The sequence below is a fragment of the Haemaphysalis longicornis genome, unplaced genomic scaffold (genome assembly GCF_048455015.1).
Source record: "Haemaphysalis longicornis isolate Haplotype H1 unplaced genomic scaffold, Haemaphysalis longicornis Haplotype H1 scaffold_9, whole genome shotgun sequence".
NCBI classification, from domain to species: Eukaryota; Metazoa; Arthropoda; class Arachnida; order Ixodida; family Ixodidae; genus Haemaphysalis; species Haemaphysalis longicornis.
The window spans coordinates 93,568,234-93,590,427 of NW_027526460.1; the positions used below are offsets into that span (position 1 = coordinate 93,568,234).

A 22,194-nucleotide genomic window follows, 5' to 3' on the forward strand; every position below is an offset into this window, starting at 1 on the left:
AGCGGCGATGTAGTGAGCAGAGTGTGAACGCTTGATGCAGTGCAGTTGGGGAAAGCTTTGTTAGTGGGACCGACGGCGTCCTGTAAAAAAACTTATGCACTTCCCCACAGACCGGTTGGTCGAACGAAAAACTCTTATATGATATCTGGACACACGGCGCGTTCGTGAAAACGGGATTCTATTATGTCAAAACGGTTACTTGAAAATGGCCAAAAAGTAACTGTGCTAGATAATACATTACACGTATCGACAATGAAGGAGTACAATAGCATGCCTTTATCCCATAAACCACGTATCTGTATGCACTTAGAACTTTCGTAGATGCGTTCACTTAGTCCGAGAAAAGTCGTCGCACGGGTTCGTTCTTCGTTTGCGATTTGGGTCTTTGAAGGTTTGACGATCGATTGGACGCACTTTCCTTGGACTGGACCAAGCTTTAGCGCTGAGCTCAACTTTCTTTAAGAAGAGATTTATATTGAGATCGCGTCATATCTGCGCGCTTTAGTGGACGCCTTTGGCGGACGCCATCCGGGTGCGCGTTTTCGCTAACCTAGCAAAGTGACGGTTTCACGTTAAGAGTGGATGAGTCCACGCGATCTGCGACGCAGAGGCGACGCTGTTGGCGTTCGAGAACGCGTCCACCGTCGACGGCGGCCCGTCTGTGCTCGCGGCCATAGGCAGCCCTTCGCTGCACGAGCTCGGCCAGTCGGCGTCGCTGGTGCGTCGCTTTGGGGAGGCCGCCGCGCGGTGGTTGGCCGCCAGAGGATTCCATGGCCTGGCCTTCGTGAACCACCGGACCAGCACCGAGAAGCTCGAAGAATTGGTCGGAGTGCTGGAGGTGAGCGGAAGCATCGCCGAAGACGACATTTGGGGACATTGTCTGGCATTAATACTAAGAGCATCATCATTGCAATCTGCTTTTCACTGTACACACGGCGATGTCCGTATAAATGTTGATTGATCGCGCACTTTTCACGGCTAGGGCGGTATTCTGGCGTTTTGCCCGTTTTAGGTCTAGCTATGAGCCACTGATTCTCGGAGCAGACGATGTGGAGCAGACGATTTTTCGTCGCCTTATTGTCGGTTCTCTGGCGAAACAATGAACACATAAAAGATAGTCTAAAATAGGTTTAGGCGTTTAAAATGTGTTGAAAAGTACAGTTGCGTAAAAGTCAACCTAAAGCCCGCCTACATCTGGAAGTACGTCACAATGAAACGGACACAAAACAGACGTTTTCAAAACGGACAAACATGAGAATACCGCCCCTGGTGAGATCAATGGTACAGAGGAGAGCGAATGAGTCATCATATGTGGTCAAGACCTGGCTGCTGCGTCGCCAAAAATGACTCAGAGATGGCTTGGAACGTCGGGCATCAAGGACTTCTTTACTGACCGGGATTGGCTAGTGGATCGATAATGTTATTCCTCTTCCTTCTTCTTAGGCTTGTATGACGGACTGAAGCCAGCAAAAGTCAAGAAAGCTGGGTTCCGACAGTGAATAGCGTGTATTGTTCTGTTTTTGGTGCCCCGCGACTGTAATGTATTTGCTAAGACGTTGTGCGGCACCGGAAAAGGTAGCGGATTAGATTCCCGGAAGACCTATTTCTCATGGCGTGCAATGGGAAAATTCGCGTGCGAAGTATGTTTAATTAAAGAAATCCCACAAATCTCAGATAGTCTGTATAGCACACCCCGACGGCTTCCCTCATAGTGCCAGTGTAGCTTCGGCGTTTAAAACCAAAATTTGAGCATTAAACTTATCATGCAGGGAAGGTGGCGTACCACGGTACCGAACAGTAAGTAGCCCGTGTAATTTAAGTATACAATAATCACCTCGGTATAACGAAGACGCATAGACAGCAAAGTGACTTCGTTATAAGCGTGACCTCGCTAAAAGCGAGGGGCAGCTGCTTCCCTTGCACTGCACTGGGGACCGTCAGGAACGTCGAATGAGGAGAGATTTCAATTAAGCCGATTTCTTTGTAGCGAAGGCTTGCTGTATGAGAATTTTGGGGTGGAACATGCCACGACACCAGTTGCACGTAGTCTGCGCTTCATTCGTTACGCAGGAGCTGAAAAGCACGATGAGCGCAGGCAGGCTCGAGATCGCCATCTCCGTGACGCTGACAGACTGGAACTCCCCGACGGCCTTGGTGTCCACGAGGCTCTATTCTGTTGCACAGTGAGTGAAAATTGCTGAAACCCGAGGCTCTTCTCCTAACACGGTAATTTATGGCGGCGTGCTTTTCTGGAGAACCTTAGAAAGCGTTTCTACAAGTCTTGCGAAACGGCTATCCAGTTGGTCTTAGTTTCTTGTAAGTATAGTAGGAAGGATCTGCGCTTGAGATTCCATGTCGGCCAGAGTTACCGGGTATATACCAGTTGCGAAACTCCCCTTAGGCCCCATGTATCAAAAGCCGGTCTTCGGTTGCCCCCCTGCGCAGGGGCAAGCACGGGGCACGTTGACTAGCCTGTCGTCTGTCGGCAGAAAGTTGAAGTAGTACTCAAGGGCTTTCCAACGGTGCTTGCGGCTGCTGCCGTAAGTCATAAAAGAAAAGCCGCAAGACCGCAAGTAAATTTCACATAATTAATATATATTAATTTAAAAAGTAACCTTTATTTTACAAAAAAATTTACTATTATTAGTTTAGCAAAGTTAAATTTTTGTCTCCTAGGGGCCGCGCGCCTCGATTTGCCCCTCAGCTTCCACGGAGCAGGGGGGCTGGCACCGCCCGGATTCTGAAGCAGAGTTTCGCAACTGTATATATTGAGTAACTCTGCATGTCGGCGTGCGGGGTTATGACCTTATGGGAAGACCACAGCTGATGGCTTGGCGTGTCTACAGGATTCCTAAGCGTCTTCTTGGAGGGTTGCAAGCTGGGCTAATTTGAAATTTGACATTCTTGGATAAAACCAGCGCTAATTAAGACGAAGACGAAGAAAGTACCACAAGGACAGCCGCTGGAAGGACCCAGAGGACCCGCCACAAGGACCCAGCGGCTGTCCTTGTGGTACTTTCTTTGTTTTCGTCTGAATTAGCGCTGGTTTTATCCAAGAACGTCTTCTCTGGTTTGCTTTCTTCAATATGCATTGCTTTGTCTGCGAGTAGCCGATGGCCGAAATGGCCGAAACTCGCTTCTCCTCTCTCGCTTCGCTTGGAAGCTCGAAATTCGCTCCGTTAGTTCATGCAAGACATCTGTGCTTCATTATAAGCGAGTGGGAGCACTAATGCCGGTGAGCGACCATCAATAAATATTTGCCTAAGTAGAAACCCCACAATACCCGACGCGGTGGCTCAGTGGCAAAGGCGTTGCGCTGCTGAGCACGAGGTCACGGGTTCGATTACCGGCCGCGGTGGCCGCTTTTCTGATGGAGGCGAAATGCAAAAACGCCCGTGTGTACGAGATTTCGGCGCACGTTAAAGATCCCCAGGTGGTCAAAATTAATCCGGAGCCCTCCACTACGGCGTGCCTCATCGCCTGCATTGCGTCGGCGCGTTAAACCCCACAATCAATCATCAGAAATCCCACAGTGTAGACACGTTTGTTTGGGGCAAGGAGAGTGCGTTTCCCGGTTCTTGTTTGCAGTAGCAGTACATATGTTAATAGCGCCCGGACGTCTTGACTGAGCGGGTAATGGGCCGCTGCGAAAGTTGAAGCGGGCGGTCTGCTACGAAAACACGAACGAAAACACCACGAATGCGACGTGCTCGATTTCGCAGGTACCCGCATAAAACCTTTGAGCATTTCAAAAATTTATTCTTAGAAATGTTTCAAACTAAGTCTTTAATGTCTTTCTCCAGGAAGTTTATATTATTGTTAACTCTTTCGTTAGGGCGGAAAAACGGCCGATTTTCGGTGCTTCCACAACAACGTTTTTTCTCTTTGAGCTACTGGACACCCGTAGCCTTGCTGTGCATGAAATTGTAGCTTATAGATTGCTCTTCCAAACACAAAGCAGCAGTTTTGTTAAAGGTACAATTTCTTAGTTTATTCGTCAAGTAATCAGAAAAAAGCCCACAAGAAAAGTATACGAAAAACACAAATCGGCACTTTTTACCGAGACTAAAAATTATTTCAGGTATTTTAAGATATACAAATTGTTCCTACGTTCCTTGGCTATGATTCAATATATAAATCGCCAGTGTACACCAAGTTTTGGATTTTTGAGAGCCCGTCAACCTAGCGCAACTGACGGCTGTGCCATGCCGCGAGGGCACTCAAGGGTGAGTGAGTCTCTGTAAAATGTGCATCCAAGTACCGTACTTATCCGATTGTAACGCGCACTTTTTTTTTTTTGAAAAATAGGTTGAAAAATTGCATGCGCGTTAGAATCGGATACGAAACCGAAACCGAAACAGCGGAAATTTCGTCCCACCCATCGCCATCACCATGTCAAGATGGCGCTAAAGCTTTTAGCAACGATTTCTCGGACGCAGGAAGCATAGGCGCCTAGGCTTTCCTATCGGCGTTCACACAAATTGTCAAATCGTTCCACTTGCGCGCTTGATAACAGCAATGGTAGCAGCGGCTCTCACGCGTTCAAAACGAGCGGTCTGCTGAAGCGTGCGCCTCTGGAGAAGCTCGCGGGATGGGCGTGTGAGGCGTGGGCCACGATCCCATCGACCATGGTTGAACGTTAGTTCAGAAGTGTGGCATCGCGAACGTGCTTGACTGCACCGAGGACGAGATGTTGTGGTCAGCGCAGAGCGACGAGGAGAGAGATGAGTGAGATTACTTCGGGAAATAAATCACCCGTTTCTGTCGCATTCGTTTTTCTTGCTCACACAGTTCCGTGCGCGTTACAATCGGAGGTGCAAGTTTTTTCGGTTTTCTGTCAGGAAAATCGGGTGCGCTTTAGAATCGGGTAATTACGGTATACTCTTTTGTGTCCTCGCACAAAATCCTTATCAGTTCGGTGTTAAAAAAAAAGAAAAAAAATCGAGCGCTCTCGACAAGCGTCGCACCTGAACGCTGCAGCGCTAATCTGACACGAGCGCCAGCTTATCTTGAAGGTGATAGCGCGATATGGCGCGGTGCATTTGGCAAAATATCCTGGCCGTACGTTGTCGAGACCCTAAACACAAAATCAAAACCGCAGTCGTCAGATAAGAAGCACGTTTTGTTTATAAATACAGCGCGGAGTTACAACGCAATTACCTGCCAGCGCTTGTTGAAGTGCGAGGCACCTGAACCGGAGCTTAGTCGTCCTAACTAAAATCTGAAGATCCCACATCATTGCTTGACCCCTCACTGCTGCTGGAATCAGAAAAATCGGCAGCAGGAGCTGCCGAAGTGCTTGCTACAGCAGTCCGACTGTGCGGAGCCTGGCGCGAACCCGACGCCATTTTTCCTCCTGCTCCTCTCCCCCTTCGGTTCAAATTTCTCTTTCTCTTGCTACGCCGCCACTACACGAGACATATAAACAAGCGAAACCGAAATTGAGAGAAGTTGCCAATGAACACACCAGATGGCGATAGCTGTCTGTGGAGCGCGGGTTTCACATTTTGCGGGAGATTTAAAATCATCGGACGCCGGCTTCCGATTGCCTATGGCGCCGTCGTGAAAGAGTTAACTACCAGCTCGGTCTGCAGAGTGGTAACCACGGCCGTTCTGGCGGACTCTCCGTAAAAAGAACACGCTTTATTTCTTATTTCTGTAGCTTTAAAACACCACATTTTATTTTATCCTTATACAAATACACACTCTTTTTTGCGTTTTTGTGCCACTGTATGTACATTTACGGCCAACCCAAGCCAATCACGAACCCAATAAAATTTTTCAATCCAAGCCAATGACGAAGCTCAGGCAAGCGCACGGTAGAATGGCGGCCCATGACGACACAGAGGGCCTTGATGTGAGCCGCATCGACGCTAGCGCCAGATTACTCTCTAGTATATATGATAAGAAACTCAATGATCAAGCATGCCGAACATTGACAGCTCCACGAGCATGGAGGGCCAGAATAATGGAGCAACAAACGATGGAAAGCGGATAGTTTGTAGCTTCGCGTACGTCAGAATGTTAAACAAACGTGGTAAATCATGTAATACGGTCCGCAGATTTTTCTATCATTCTGAATTCCGTTAGTTTTGCCTTCCTGAATAGATTCATTGTAAGGACGTAGATTGCTTGGTGCTCAAACATTTTGCTACACACCCTTGAATTCACGCTGGCGTTGAGATACAGCTGCTAAACTTCGGTTTTATTTTTTGCTTTTTCAGACACGTGGACGTGCTCGTCCTGCAAACGCATTACTTCACAGATGACCAGAAGTGTCAGGCCGGGTTTCCCACCGTGTACACGGACACAAAGGATGGCCAGCCGACCGTGCCCATCGTAAGGACCGGCCCTGATCGACTCCAAATCAGCGGCTTGTTCCAGTGTGGTCACTGGGAGCCCAAACATAGTGTGCTTCGTCTGGCACATTCGGTAGTACCAAGGGGGGGGGGGGGGGGGGGGGGTACGATGCCAAGAATGTGGGGCGTGTGGGTGATGCGACCATTGGGCCCTAGCTATCGTCCGAAACGGAGTTTTAGCGCATTTGGGAGCTGGAACGCCAATTTGCGTGAGCCAATTTGCGAAAGCCTTACTAAATCTAGTGCGAGAGGCCGCAACACCACAAATAACCGCCAAAAAATTTATCCTGTTGAAAATGGTTTCCGCCTATACAATTGTGTATTGTGATGTAATGTGAAGTACTCGGCTGAATCCTCCCAATTCGGGAGAGGTCTTCGTCTTACACTTGACAGTATAATTATACTACGATGATTATGATGTGTAGACAAAATTTGAAAAAATCAACATTTCCACCTATTGAACCTGGTTAAATATTCTGTGGGCAATTGGGACGTTTGTATTTCTAATTTGCGAAAATATTTCCTTGAGCTTGATTTCTTCACGTGCACTGTAACCATTCGTGTGCATTTTTGTGAAGCAAAACCATTCTTTTTGCCCTCTCGCAAGGCAAACGCCCTCGCATGGATTAATACGCTGAAGGAAGACTTCAAGGTGCGCACCAGCGTCTGTTTCTCCATGACACTGAGTGTGCTCGTCTTCGCCGATGCTTCCACGATGCCAGGGGTCTGCAAGGGCGTCCGCCAGAGGAGCTTCCCCACGGTGCGTGCGTGTATACACGAGCAGACCACGTACAGGGGTAAACAACCGATATGGGCCCCTTGCTTTGGGGAAACGTTAAAGGAACTCGACCAGATGACTTTAATTGTTGCTTCGCCCACACTAAACCACCCGCAATAATATGGTAGAGTGATGTTGGTTTGCACAAAACCGAAAAATAAACCTCCAGAGGTGCCCTAATTATTCTTCTGGAATGTGATTATGCCGGTGAAACAAAGGAAGTAAACTATTTCTATCCCTATATTACAGTGTACTAGAAGAGAGAGGTGTGTAGTTCGGGCGATGAAAATTTCTGCTGAGGAACTCCGGCTGTAAGCAGCGCCCCTGGCGGCTGCTGCTTACCAGTTGGTTTTAGAAGCTTTGTTCAATTAATCCTTATCTACCCCCCCCCCCCCCTAAATATCTTCTTTCTTTATTGTATGATATAAAGTTTAAAAAACCCGTCAGATAAATTTTTAGCTTGATTTAAAAACTTATAGGTGGCGCTGGCTGCGACGGGAGTTCTCAGGGGAACGCCTGCGCTCAATACAATTTTTTCATAGCAAAAGGGACCCTCGTTCTCCATTGGTTTATCGCCCGCACAACAGACTTTACCTTCTAGTAAACTGTACCTATATTGCGCCGGCACGGTGTATATTGGTTACATAGCTGCCGACCGACCGGCCGACGCAAAAATTGATGAAAGCGCTCGTAAATGCAGCGCATCTAGGTTTAGCCCCTCTCTGTCAGCCTAACGTCCAACTAACTACACTTTTCGCCCAGAACGTTCCAGGGCTGGAATTCCTGTTTCTGTCCGCTTCGAAAATACCCATTTCGCGTCCGTTCCGACTGTGACGTAGTTGCACTTGCGACGTCTCTGACCAATGACGTGCCTAGAAAGCGACGCTGCCCGTCTTGTTTGCGCTGCGTCACATCCGGGGAGTCTGCTTTCAGCCAATCAAGGCTCCCTCGAAATAGACACTTTGAAACGGGCATGAAACGGACAAAACGGACAACTCCATCACATAAATGGCGCGCATCCTCCTTTTGCAGGTCTGCGATGACAAGCGCTGGGACAGGATTTTGCTTTTCAACCCGCACGGCGCAGTCGCGGTCAATAATAAGACCAACCAGCTGGCCTCGTACGAGGACGCCGCAATCGGTGCAAGAAAAGTGAGTCTGCCTAGAATGTCCCCAGGCCTTCTTCAGACTTGCTACACGAGGGTCTCAAGGCAAAGCTCGTAAGCAGATCCAAGTGTGGTGAGGGAACAAACTCCAGCAACTAAGTAAAAAACAATGTTCTGAAGCCTTTCAAAGCATTTATCTTAAACACGGCCAAAAACGTTGTCTGGAAGTCAAGTGCAACAGCAATCGGCATAACTGCATTAAAACCAAACAATTTTGTACATAAAGTAGCACAGCGAAACATTCTGCATGCCACAAGCTCTTTGGATACCATATGAATGTGATCTGGATGCCACGATCCGCTGTGGCCGCGGCCTGTTCTAATACTAAAAGGAATCTTGGACCTCCATCAGCACTGAACGCGCGCCTACTACCATCATGTGCACGTTGTCAAGACCTTTTCGTAGCGAGAGTTTGAGCTAATAAACTAAATTGTTGATAATATACCTTTTTACTGTGTTAAATATTTTTTGTGCTGTAAGGCGTTACCTCTACACCTCTTTTCGCTTCGTTTTGAAAGATAAGCAGCGCACTCGAGAAGATGTCATCAGCCTGTGTAGCGGTGTTCGACGTTGACATGGACGACTACGAGGGCGTCTGTGGTCCACCGTTTGCGCGGCTCAAGTCTCTACACGACGGTACGACTACCTCCTTGAGACATTTTTTGTTTCCTGTTCGCAAATGTGAAAAAGGCGTTGACCCAGAGTTCATTCAATCGATTATTTTTCCAACAGCGGGATCGCTTAAGGAAGAAGGAGACGAGGATATTAACCGCAGTAAGTTTCACCTAAGCCCTTCACTTCTCACAGATTTCGGTGTCAAACGTGATTGTTCAGATCTCCCAGTGCTGTGAGCGTAACGTGGCAAGTGAAGTTTATGCAAACACCTTTAGGTGACTAAGAAAATCATTGAAGCTGATGAATGGGCATATACAGTCAAACGCCTGTATAACGAAGCGTGTGAGACCGCGATAATTCTTCGTTATACACGTCACTTCGTTATACGCGTCACACACTCCAGTTCCCTTTATCAAGTGTATAAGCATACTGCGAGAAACAATGATCAGATTTAAACTGCAGTAGGCGAAAAAAAAAGCAATTTTCATGACGTTGTGATTGATTGATTGTGGGGTTTAACGCGCCGACGCAACGCAGGCGATGAGGCGCGCCGTAGTGGAGGGCTCCGGATTAATTTTGACCACCTGGGGATCTTTAACGTGCGCCGAAATCTCGTACACACGGGCGTTTTTGCTTTTCGCCTCCATCAGAAAAGCGGCCGCCGCGGCCGGGAATCGAACCCGCGACCTCGTGCTCAGCAGCGCAACGCCTTAGCCACTGAGCCACCGCGGCGGGTTTCATGACGTTGTGAATGCGCAACCACCGCCGACTTGATGCTGGGGGGGGGGGGGGGGGGGGGGGGGGGGTTGACGGCATGCTGCGGCGCCAGGTCAGGGAAAGACGAGATTTGTAACTGCACCGCGTCAAATGACGCTCCCGCTTCACGGGTAGTCACAAAGCTTGGCTCCTCTGCAAGCTCTTCATCACTGATCGCAAGATCATTTGTGGCATCTATTTTCTCTATGATGACCTCTATGACGTCGTCAGTTGTCAGGTAAGAACAAACCAGGACCTGGCCATCCATCGAGACATAATCGTCGCCCGTCACAACCGATGCTGCGTCGCAACACGCACTGTACAGCCGGTAAAACGCTTGTCTATAACAGCGATTTCAACTTCAACCCGCTACATCCGAAAACTGCCGAAACATACTCGTTCCAAAGATGTCGGAGGCAAAAGCGAAGGGCTAAGACTTCAGAATTCCGCAGTAGTTTTATTCAAGTCCCGCTCCGGCGGGGCAGGATAGGGCTGAGAGTACGAACGCTGTGTTATAGACAAGCCTTTTACCGGCTGTACATATTTATCGATGCCTGCAGCTGCGCGGCCGAACTGGATGACTCACGGTCGCCGGCACACCTATCAGCTGCACGTTGCCACGTGTGCGGCTAGGCTTATTGGTTATCAAACAACAATTCAGCGATTGCAAACGCATGAATTTCTTCATTTCAATGCAAATCGGCTGTAGTGGTCTTCGCTGTCGTAGCGTTCACAATACACAGGAAATATTGAAATCTGGTCAGGCCATGTGGCATGCTTCGTTGTACCGGCCATTTCGCAGTAGAAGCCTTCGTTGCAGCGGCGTTTGACTGTACTTGACCATTTTACACCACTCAGAGGACTACTGAATAATGAGCGATCTTATGAGCACGTGGACGAATGCGTAACTTGAATGGCTTGACTGTTCTCTAAACTGGCTGTAAAGTGCGTTCATTGCGGCAACCGAAAGGAAATCGGCCACCAGTCCCCACATAGCTCGAGTGACATCACTCAAAGGGGCAAACAATGTTCGGACCTAAAAAGAAATAAAACTCTTTTGGGCCAATTTATACGTTATCTGATCGCCGTAAGTTTTGTCTGATGTTCTTTAGGGCTATTGTAAGTTCTGAACTCCCTTGATGGCTACGTTCTGAAAGCATTTAGACTTTATGAAACAAAGTGAAAAAAGTGTTGCAGGAACTTTTAACGGTGACGAACACGTTGCAGCCACGACGACACCCTTTCCCGAATTCGCGTTGCGGTCCCAGCCGAACAAGTGCGCTCCACGAGGCAGTAAGTTGGTTAACCTTGCTGGCCATTACAAGGCCGAGGGAGCTAAGCCTTGCGTAATAACTAAAGCATTTTGTTTTGTCTTCTCCAGGCAACCAGAAGGCGTTGCTGTGCATTCTGTCGGAGCGGGCCGACCGTAATAGGACTGTGTCCGGGAACCTGTGCACGCACTTTGTGTACTCGCTCCGGCACCTTGATTACGCCACCGCACTGCGATCAGTGTCCTCAGGTGCGGGAGGTGTTGTCTAATCTCTCTACATAAATCCTGGTTACTTCTCTGGTGTCATCGTCTTTAGTTCGATGAATGCCTATTCTTGTCTTCCAGGAAAAGAAAGAAAAGAAAGCCCGAGGGGCAAATTTTACAGCCGTTACTCGATGCATTTGGGATATAATTTTTCGAGAGTATAATTTTAATTTAACAGATTATTTGTATTTTCGTAAACGCTTGAAGTATGTTTCAGTGCCACTCTGCATGCTACGAAACATGCGACTGAGTTATACGCGCTGGAATCCGAGGCAACGCCGCATACAAAAATATATCCCGTTCGTTGCTAACAAACGTGTACTTCCGTGCAGGTATTTGTATTGTTCGTAAATGAACGTTGGAGTTTTACAGCATTTATTAATCTGACATTCCAGTGTTTAATGCCCAGTCAGGTTCTGACGTAGGAGTGTGGGCCTAAATTGTATGTAACCACTGTTTTATTACACGTTGCTTCAGGCAGACCATAACACGCTTCTCCACAAAGCCATCCTGATAATCGTAGCGAGTGTAATTTTTTTTAATATTTGCTGCCTTTTGCGCGATAAGTTGGCAGAGAGAGATATATAAATTTCGCACACGGCTTGTGAAATCATCGCTAAGCCATCGTCGTCGTGGTAGCGACCAAAGTGACGCGCGATAATTCACAATTAGGCTTGCAAATTTTAGGTTTTCGTTCCGGCCTTGATAGCGCCATAATGACAAACTTCAAGACCGTAAGATAATCAAAGATCTAAATGTGATTCCATGAATAAGGTTCCGCAGCTTCCTATAAACCTTAACTTTTTTGTCCTTGGAGCACCATTTTGTCACTGGACTGTGCTACCGTCTATTTTACGGGAGCAGTCAACAGGACGATATAACTGCGCATGTGCAGCAGAGTCCACAACATGTGAAAGTGCTATTAATGATTCACGATAGAAAAGGTCTATAAAATCTGCTCAACCGGCCGCTTACACTAAAATGATGACAACACGCAATCACTATCCCGTAGAGAAATACTGTTTGCACCTGCAGCGTAGTATCCCGCTAAATTGCACCTAATTCAGCCAGCCGTATGCCCTTCACCTAACTGTACTGCCTGCCAGTCGCACGGCATCCTTCAGCCATTATGTGGAGATGCCCGACAGATCCCTATCCAAAAATAACCACTTGTGAGTAGTGGGAGGAGGCGTTGCACTGCCCAGACAAGGACGCGCAACCTCCACTGGCCGCCAAAACGGTGGCCACCGTCGTCAACTAACTGTGCTAAAAAATAAATGTTTCTTCTTCTTCTCCAAAAAGCTCGAACGATCGCCCTCGATGAGAGCGAGCTGTACTGATGCGAAGACTAGCATTACCCTAAACCAATTCATGTTAGCATTGCTGTTTTGGAAGCAGTCAACACCAAACAAAGTATCTGCAATCCTTCCGGTATCGTCCGGTACATCGCAACATCTACTTTCAAGATGGACAAGTTTAACAAATTCCGCCGGGATCATTATCGTGGTATGACTCGAGTGAAATCGGGGGGGCCTTGCTATGAGTGAGCGGACAGCAGCGGAACCACAGAAGTGCCGAAACGGATGCAAAATGATGCTAGATGTGAAGAGGCGCGAATTGAATCGGGCAGAGCGTTGTGTCGTGAGGAGCCGAGGGAAAAGAACGAACTGGGCTTACAGCGAGCAACAAACTGTTGGGAACTCAATGGGAGAGATAACTTTAGAAAAGCTTGGTGATGACGATAGCGATGACGGCCTCTGTTTTGTCTCGGGCGCAGCGCTGGTGGAAGACTTCGCAGGCCTCAACAAGACCCTGCTGGTCGCCTTGAACGAGGGGGCGCTCGAGAGCGTCCCGAGTCACGAACTAGCTCAGCAGTCGTCGGCCGTGCTTCGACGTTACGGCATCCACGGCTTGGCGCTGCTCTACGTGACGCTGCCCGCGGCTGAGATGACCCGGATGTTGACGGCGCTCGTGGTACGGCGGCGCTGCCGAACGGCGATAAGCTGCAACATTCTCTAAAATCGGACTGAACTTGTGTTACATTTATTTGAATTCACTGAAAACTTAAGATGCGTTGATTATGCCTTTTCGCAAACCTCGAATCGTGGTTTTACACCAAGAAGTTGTAAACTTGGCTGTGAGGCGCTCAGTAGCAAAATTGCTACGGGTGTTTGCGTGCTCGGAAACGTAGCACAGCAGGTATTTTTCCCTTTGTTTTTAGCCTGAATAAAAGCAGTCGCGCTGGTTACTAAACAAACTTGGGGTCCGAGGTAAATAATTACCACCGCCGTAAACGCACTCCTGCACCGCTGTTCAGCCTGTAAGCGGAGTTGAGAATATGTAAGATAAAGTAGTTCTGAGTCGTGTTGTTCCCTTCACTACTTAAGGGGGAAACTACATACGTACACATGCGTGTGCCGGTCTAATGATGTGCCCCAAGCCATCTGTCATCATCATCAGCAGCTTCATCATCATTATCAGCCTGTCTACGCACACTGCACTGCGAAGGCCTCTCCCACAGATCTCCAATTATCCCTGTCCTGTGCTAATTGCGACCAATTTATCTCCACAAACTTCAACTGTCAAGCTGCAATTAATTGCTGGTTTGAATTTCGAAAACGGAGTGTAGCAACCTCACATTTGCAATCCCTCAATAACGCAGCTGCCTTTGGCCATGATACTCAACGCTGTTTAGCCAACTCCTCACTGAATTGGTTGCAAGAATACGCTTAACAATGTAATATGTAAGCACGCAGCTTCAACAAGAGGCTCTAGCTACTTTCTCTTTCCAAAACTACGGACCGAATGGAGGCCAGTAAATTGCTCGGTGCGCTGAACGCCGAACTCAAATTGTTTTGCGAATATTAAAGTGAAGCTCTATATAGCTAAGGGAAAGGAAAACCTCGTGTACGCTGAAAACCCTTCCGGAACAACGTTCGCGCATGCGCGAAAAAATGAGGTTGCAGAGGCGATAGAAGTAAAGGAAGACAGATTGGTTGGGTTTCAAACAACGCAGGTACACTTTCGCGTATACCCACAATGGTAGGTGGGAACGGCGCGTCGGAGGCACGACCGGCTGTATGGGAGGGGGGACAAAAATGCCGGCCGCACTCCACACTCGCTGGTTAACCATCGGTATGAAGTGGATGGGCGTAGTCTTTTTATTGTATATACGCCTTCTAAAAATACACGTTGCGCACACACAGTACGAAAAATACTACGGAACAAAATCAAAACGAGACAGTCATCCACTTTACCAAATGACTGTAAACTTACAAACAATTATAACCCATAGGAACGCGCTATGTATCGTGATTTCGGAAAGTGAAAATGAGGCACAAAGAAACACAGACGAGCGCTGACTTCGTATTTATTGTCTGTCAAGACCATAGAGTTTCATACTAATATACACTAGAGGGAACTGTGGCACCACTGTCTAAGGGAGCCGCGTTCCAGCGAGCGTTCCGTCTTGTACCGCGCAGGCACGTTCCACTTGTCCTTGGCATGGCTCACGAACAGGCTGGAAAGTTTCCTCTGGCTGCAAAAAAGCACCAATATTACCGCAGAAGATTAATCAAATTTCTTTTGTTAATATAAAATTAAGGTTCCAGAAAGATTTATTTGTCAGGGATTATTTAGAAGCTTCATAAAAAAGAAGCCATACGCCTAACCAAGCCAAGTAGGCGAACGTCGCTAACTGCAATGGCGCCGCCCACGGCGGCCCGGGATTGCAGCGCCAGATTTCCCTCTAGTGTATATTAGTATGAAACTCTATGGGCAAGACAATAAAACACTAATGCCGTTATACATTCTTGGATTTGAACTGCGTTGCAAGGTATTATCCTCAGGCGCGGACTGCGGGCGCTTGGCGGCTGCGGCCTAAGGGTGCCCTGTTGTCAACGTCGATGATTGGTCGAGCTTGGGTGTTCGCACTCCTTTCTTGGTGTATGGGGTGCATGCTGCGTGTCGAGGCTGCTTTACACCTGTTTTACGGGCCTAAGGATCACACTTACGGCAACAGTCTGTCTGATGGGAGCCTTGCGCCATTCTCGTGCGAGGAATTTATCTTGAACGATGTTTGAGGCAGCGATTAGGAAATGCACAATTGGCTGTGTTTCCATGTACACTGCTTCTAGAGTGCCGTCCGACGGCACGTTTACTAAGGTGACGTGTACAGGCGTTTCGCCAAAAAACTGCGCGTCTGACACTGCTTCGCTCTTCCTAATATTACTTAACATTACTCAGCCTAGCCTAACCTAACGAAAAGACAGCAGTCATTTAAAACACCGAACGGAAACCTAAGGATTCAAAATTCTGACTAAAACCAAAGGTGTAAAAATGGGTGGCAAGAGCTCCAACTACTGCTCTCCGTATTACAGAGATAAGACGGCACCTCTGCGCCATTATGGCAGACGTTGTTTGGGAGTCAGCCTACCCTTAAAAATGTCTGCGGCCGAACGGGCAGGCACCGCTTGCCGACGGTGGCTCAACGCCTCCAGCTCCCGCCCAACGCTCAAACACGGCCTGGCATCGCTCTGTTCATGGTCAAGCTGGCATGCACGCGGCGAGTCACGTGGTCAGGCGCGAATGAGCTGCGGAGAGCGCAGGAGCCAAGCCGGTACCGGCGGCGGTAGCGGCGCACACGGACGTTTTTAAAGACGATAGTCTTTCTTGGGCTACTTAAACCCATAAATTTTGGTCTGTCTATATGTCTGTCTGTCCGTCTGTCTGTCTGTGACTCGATTCAGCCACCCGGTCAAAGCAAAACAACGCCTGCGCAATAGTCTTATATAGTCACAGCTAAATCTACCCGTCTATGTCCGGTGTAAGGTTCATACTTGTCAACATTGTTGAAGAAGAACAAGACATTACGCAAATATGAGACAACAAATCAATACAGAAGTGATATTTGCAGTGTTCCTTCAAAAAATCAAACATGCTTGACTTTTTCGAAATTAAATACTTCATCAACTGCAGAAAAATAATTCACTCCGCCGTCGCCTGCTGTCGCCCGCGCCACTATAGCTTCTGGCGCCATTTTAAGAAATCAACCGGCAACAGTTACGCAAGGTTCCACTAGATAGGTTCCACGTTCTGCTTGCAACGCACGTGGAGTAGGGAAACGCGGTTCTATAAACGTTGAAGTAGGACGCCTCGATTAACGAGCGTCTTCGCCGTACGGCAGCGTTCGCATCGAGACACCCGGTTTGGAGCAGTGGAACGCGGGAAATTTAAAATGATTTGAGCAAGCCTTTGGCGTCTTTACCTTTGGAGGAGCGCGACGCAAGAGGAACAACATGAGAGGTGAGCGGGAAAGCGAAGGGAGGCATTTACTTCGCAAAAGCCGATAAAGACTATCGTCTTTTGACGACATTTGCAACGAAAGGAGCAGATACGCGGCGAATTTTTTTTCTAATCTTCATTGGCTCAACGCGGCCGTCGGCGGAAATTGGCATGGCTGCTGACGCGATGAGTTGCCAGGCGTACGGCGCTGCTGCGGTCAAATAAAAGGTCAAATCTGCCGCGATGGCCAAACCGCTCGACGAGATGAGTAAATCTTATTTCTTCGGACAGCACTCCAGCCACGCTTTTACAGCTGAGCTCGAGCGCCGTCAAACTGTACCCTAGACACTGCCTTCCTCGTCCTCTCCACGTCTAGGCTATAACGCTATAAACGTATTCGAAGACTCAACCGAATAGCTCACAGTAGGTCATTACTGGTTCACTTTATCCATCTGTGTTCTCTAAACTAACTCAAAGTTCTCGGCTCTTTTATTAATTTTATTTTGTGTTTCTTGCAGGTTCTTTACACCACCTTCAAAGAGGACGACCTATGTCTTCTCTTCAGCGCACAAGTTATGACGGATCTTGACGACTCCTTAATCACGGTGCCGACCTTACGACAGATAGCTCGGTACAGTACCTTTGTCATCCGCTTTCGTGATCTACAGTGCTTACGGCGAACATTTTAATACTAGGTGTGAGAATAGGGTAAGGCTCAGAGCATGCGTGCAACCCTAATAATGTAGGCATAAAGCTCAAACGAGCACAGAAACCGGAGGTATACTGGGGTGAGCCAGCACGGCCAGATTCGAACCTGCATCCTTGGACTCAGCGGCACAACGCCTTGACCACTGAACCACCGCGGCTGGTTAACACATTGAAGTGGAATGTGCGTCCTCGTTTCTTGGCGCTCACATGTTCACGCACGCGTTAACAGTCTTCCATCACATTCTGCGTGTTTTACCAATTCCTTCGAAAGCGGTGCTAATCCTTAACATTTTCCCTTCCTTCCAGGTTCACGGACATGTTGATACTGAATACTCATTACGCGGGCTACGTAGGCCCCTGCCGGGTCATGACTGCGTCGACCCTTCACGAGGAGCGGAAGACGTGTATTCCCATTTTATCTATGGTAAGGCTGTAGCTCAGATTTTCGAATTGACGCAGCAAGGTCTACACCTGTGCTCCATCGCAGAGCTTCTTCCAGGAAAGCCAAGACAGGACCGAATGCATTACTAAAGGAGCGGAAACACACATACACATACCACATACACATACCACATACCACATACCATACCACATACCATACCACATACCAACCACATACCAAGTACACATACCAAGCTTCTTCAACTGCCTTGTGAAATCCCCCTTCCCTTTCAGTAATTCAGCACAGGTATCCTGAATATCATGCAGCGTTTGCAGGAAATAATTGCACATCTTTACAGTGACGTAATTATCAATGCATACGGGGCCAATTTATTATCTGGTAGACTAATCACATTGGCGGCATTATTGCTAGCGGTAACTGGCTACAGACGCGTCACACTTTCGCTTATTGCTGCACAGCAGACAACGCATCGCGAATGAAACTTGTTGAGTAGGGCGCGGGGGATGGAAACTTGGAAATTTGGGGAGGAAACTGGAGAGTAGGCCATGCGAGGCGTTCAGCTGCTCTCTGTGTGGCTGAAGATTCAATATTGAACGTGCTGGAGTGGGAGGTCCCTGATACATCCCGTATGTAAGCATTTAAAGTACAACCGCACTTACTTTCCGCCCACGCAGGAGACAGCCGCGGAGTGGCTGAAGCAAGCCGAGGAAGCCAGCCCGCAGGGGCCCTCAATGTTCATATCGGTCGACATGCGCGCTTTCCGGTACACGGTCTACCAGCCTCCTTCGTTGGAGGCGTCCTGCAACTCCGAAGAGCACGTCGAGTACTCGCAGGTATAGTGCTCCTGCCCATTTCTAGAGAGCGCTGCAAGTCAAAGCTCCAAAACTAGCCGGATGTTAATGGCGGGTTATTTTGTGACTAGGAAAATAATTATGAGTTACTTGCTTGCTTTACACCTTTTTGTGAATGTCTTCAGGTTTTGATTGATTGATTGTGGGGGTTTAACGCGCCGACGCAACGAAGGCGATGAGGCGCGCCGTAGTGGAGGGCTCCGGATTAATTTTGACCACCTGGGGATCTTTATCGTGCGCCGAAATCTCGTACACACGGGCGTTTTTGCTTTTCGCCTCCATCAGAAAAGCGGCCGCCACGGCCGGGAATCGAACCCGCGACCTCGTGCTCAGTAGCGCAACGCCTTAGCCACTGAGCCACCGCGGCGGGTTCTTCAGGTTTTTCCAACCAACCCGCTATCATATACATCAGTATTGCTCATTCAATGGTAGCCAGGTGGGATCTGTACAGCGTTGACTGAAATCAGTGCAATGGTGCTGTTCCCCTTGAAGTCTACTTAGTATTGTGCATCGATTGATTGTAGGGTTTAACGCACCGACGCAACGGTGGCGATGAGGCGCGCCGTAGTGGGGGGCTCCGGATTAATTTTGACCACCTGGGAATCTTTAACGTGCGCCGAAATCTGGTACACACGGGCTTTTTTGCTTTTCGCCTCCATCAGAAAAGCGGCCGACGCGGCCGGGAATTGAACCCGCGATCTCGTGCTCAGCAGCGCAACGCCTTAGCCACTGAGCAACCGCGGCGGGTCTAGTATTGTGCGTCACCCAGTAGTTAGTATAATTCCGGAGAGGTGCCAGCTGACTGCTTTTGTTGAGAGACGTGCGGTAAACCATTTTTCAGCATTCATTGCTTTCGAACAAAATATCAGATTTGCTCTTTAGGCGCAGCTTTTAAAAAAACCTTTCGCACTAAGAAACAAGCATACCAGTGACAGCGCTTAACTATTTCTTATGCGGTTACTTGCCTTGTTACAAAACCGCAGAATGTTTCGGACCGTAAACTGACACTTATGTGAGCGACGCTTGAACGCTCCCGCCTCTACTTCCAACACGGAAAGGCTTTACCGCCTTGTTTTACTGTTTAAATGCAGCAAAAGCACCATCACTTCCTGCTCTCAATTTTGGTTTCCTTGTTAGCACACCGAAGTTTCGGTGGTGCTTCTTTGCTGGGACCGATTAGCTTGATCGCTTATTCGTTCAAAATTGCCACATTACCTGTACTCGAACAGAAATGCAATTTTGTGTTTGTTCTTGTAAGGCACACCCAAAATAGCTTTAAGCTTCTCAAACAGCATTCATAGTATGTTGTCGGTGTATGAGTTTTACTAGGAGACGCAATTCACTCTTTGCACGAGACTGCAGAGTCGTCTTCTAGGTACTGCACTTTCTATACCCAGTTTCGTTTCTATGATCAACGAGCACTACTAATTCCTAAGTAGCTTAAAATGTCCGTTGCTCACTTTGGATACAAGAAGTGCTAGCGGTATTAGTTCTGGCCCTTTGTATACACCAGGATGACCTGAATCAAGAGATGACGGATATATGTACCAACAACGGGAATTTGTTTGTTTTTATTGTGTTGTGTTTTCCTCTTCTTTGAGGTAACTCAGTAAGCTTTTTGTGGTTGGCAACGCGAAATATTTTATTATGGAGAATTTTAATTAAACAGTCTTCAACTGCCTATACCTTTAAGACATTATTCACCCCTGAATAGATACCAGTGAACAGAATTTTCTAGCGGTTCTTGCACTGTAAAAGGATTCACACCCATTGGGTACAAGTAACACTTTTACACTCTAGGAAAAAAAAGACCTTAATAAAACACCCTTTAAAAATGTGTAGTATAGTAACACCCTTACACCTAGCAAGAACACGACAAAACACCATTTTATGGGTTGTTTTGTCGTTTATAGCATTCTTTAAAGGGGTGTCTTCGTGTTTTTGCCGGGATGTAAGGGTATTAAATATAGACAGAATTGGTAAAAATCATTTTGCAGTGTGCATTTGTATTGCGCTGCAGCAATGTAGCCAAGAGTGCCATGATCGAGAACGCAATGTAGATGACATTCTTTAAAAAAAATGGCGTCATTTAATCCTGTCTACGTTACTCAAATTATTAGTACATACATCACAAATAACGCTACCCTACCGACTGACTGAAACCCAGGTTTGCAACGGCTCCGGTTGGAAACCGCACAGAATTCATTCGACCGCTTCGGCCTTCATGGTAAAAGACAGCGAGGTTGTCTCCTTCGAAACGCCGGAGTCGGTGCAAATAGCGGTGAGAACCACGGCTTCCTTTCATTCGTCAAACAGAAATTGTCCCATTCAAAATATGCCGCCTTTTCCTGCCAAGGCTCTATTCGTGCAAGTTTCGGCCTTGCGTACTACTAGAAGTGTCAAGAACATTTTTTTACACGTGAAAGCATCTATGTCCGCACCAGTGAAAATATTTGCGAGTTTTTATGGTGAATACGAAACCTCAATGGAATACGGTGACGATGTTTATAAAAGTAAAGAAATATTTAAAGGTGTGTAACGGTCCCCAAGTACGGCTGGGACATGAAGCGTGCCAATGCAAAATGCTATAGTTAACGGCTACTCATGGATTTAAACCAACCGGTGTTCTTTAACCCGCGTTGCAGACTTTGTCACAGCAGTGCTTCGTTTTTTTGCCCCACGAGTGAGAGAGCCTTAAGGTGTGACAAACGAACACACTATCTCGTGTCTGGGAGTACAATTGATTTGTTTGTGGGTTTTAACCCACCGAAGCCACAACTGGGATATGAGGCGTGCAGTACTGGACGGCTCAGGGGAAGCCCGTATATCGACGCTCCGGCGTTACCGCTTTTCGCCTCCATCAGAAAAGGAGGTCACCATGGCCGGAATCGAACCCGCTTTTTGGAATCAGCAACACCTTAGTCGCAAAACCATGCTGTAAGTGACGGCGACAAGAACAATCGGCTATTGTCAATGGGGAGAATAGCAATCAGAATGCAGTGGCGTACCCATAAATCTTTTTTTCGGGGGGTGGTATATGCCGCCGTTAATCAATAAAAATAAAAACAGCCTCCACCCAAACGATATCTTCGTTATTTTTTCTCATCTTTGTCGCTTTTATTTTCCCTTGTGCTGTTTAATACATCCATGCGGTGCGTAAACGGCATCGGCAAACATAAAAGGCCAGAAGGAGGGGGGATGAAACGCACAGAAAATTTTGGGGGATGTTCTGACACCGAAATACCCTTCCCCTTCCTGACATACGCCCCTGGTAAATAGGTAATAAAAATTAAAGCCGTTTCGCTCGACGTGAAAGCTGCTGCAAGGGCAGAGCAGTGATTTGCCATTACGGGCTGTGGCGCTGTTACGCACTCACTGCTACCACTCATCACGCTCCTCGCCTCCCCGCCTCACTCCTCTCTTTATGAATTGAATGGAGGTTTGTCCAATGAAATTCAAATTTACCGCCTTCGCCGTGCTTGCGCGCCCCTTGCCTACAACAGCGCGAGCAAGATCTCGCATGTGCCGACGCCTGACTGAGCAGTTTTGAACGCGTCGTTTTTGGCGGCCACTTTTTTCGCTGACTATCGTAAAAACCAACCTCATGGTCGTTCCTAACCTAATGGACGCGGCGTCTGCTGGTTGTATACACAAATTTTGCCTCAAATAAATCTGCAGCTTTCTTTGCACTGAACAACGGGGAGATGTATGACAAGCGCCAGCGGTTCAGGAGTTTCAAAT

At 47.8% G+C, this 22,194-nt stretch overlaps 1 protein-coding gene across 1 annotated transcript in view; it reads left to right on the forward strand.

The window, feature by feature from the left end:
* LOC144153313 (uncharacterized) overlaps positions 1–22,194 on the forward strand; it is a 49,097-nt gene that overhangs the window by 22,305 nt on the left and 4,598 nt on the right. Inside the window, exons 6-19 of the mRNA XM_077684964.1 lie at positions 609–838; positions 2,071–2,183; positions 6,225–6,339; positions 6,967–7,119; positions 8,170–8,289; positions 8,822–8,939; positions 9,036–9,077; positions 10,902–10,967; positions 11,056–11,193; positions 12,986–13,182; positions 17,010–17,122; positions 17,506–17,623; positions 18,277–18,435; positions 20,621–20,734. Coding sequence (XP_077541090.1) covers positions 609–838; positions 2,071–2,183; positions 6,225–6,339; positions 6,967–7,119; positions 8,170–8,289; positions 8,822–8,939; positions 9,036–9,077; positions 10,902–10,967; positions 11,056–11,193; positions 12,986–13,182; positions 17,010–17,122; positions 17,506–17,623; positions 18,277–18,435; positions 20,621–20,734 — 1,796 coding nt within the window. The remainder of the gene's footprint in view (positions 1–608; positions 839–2,070; positions 2,184–6,224; positions 6,340–6,966; positions 7,120–8,169; positions 8,290–8,821; positions 8,940–9,035; positions 9,078–10,901; positions 10,968–11,055; positions 11,194–12,985; positions 13,183–17,009; positions 17,123–17,505; positions 17,624–18,276; positions 18,436–20,620; positions 20,735–22,194) is intronic.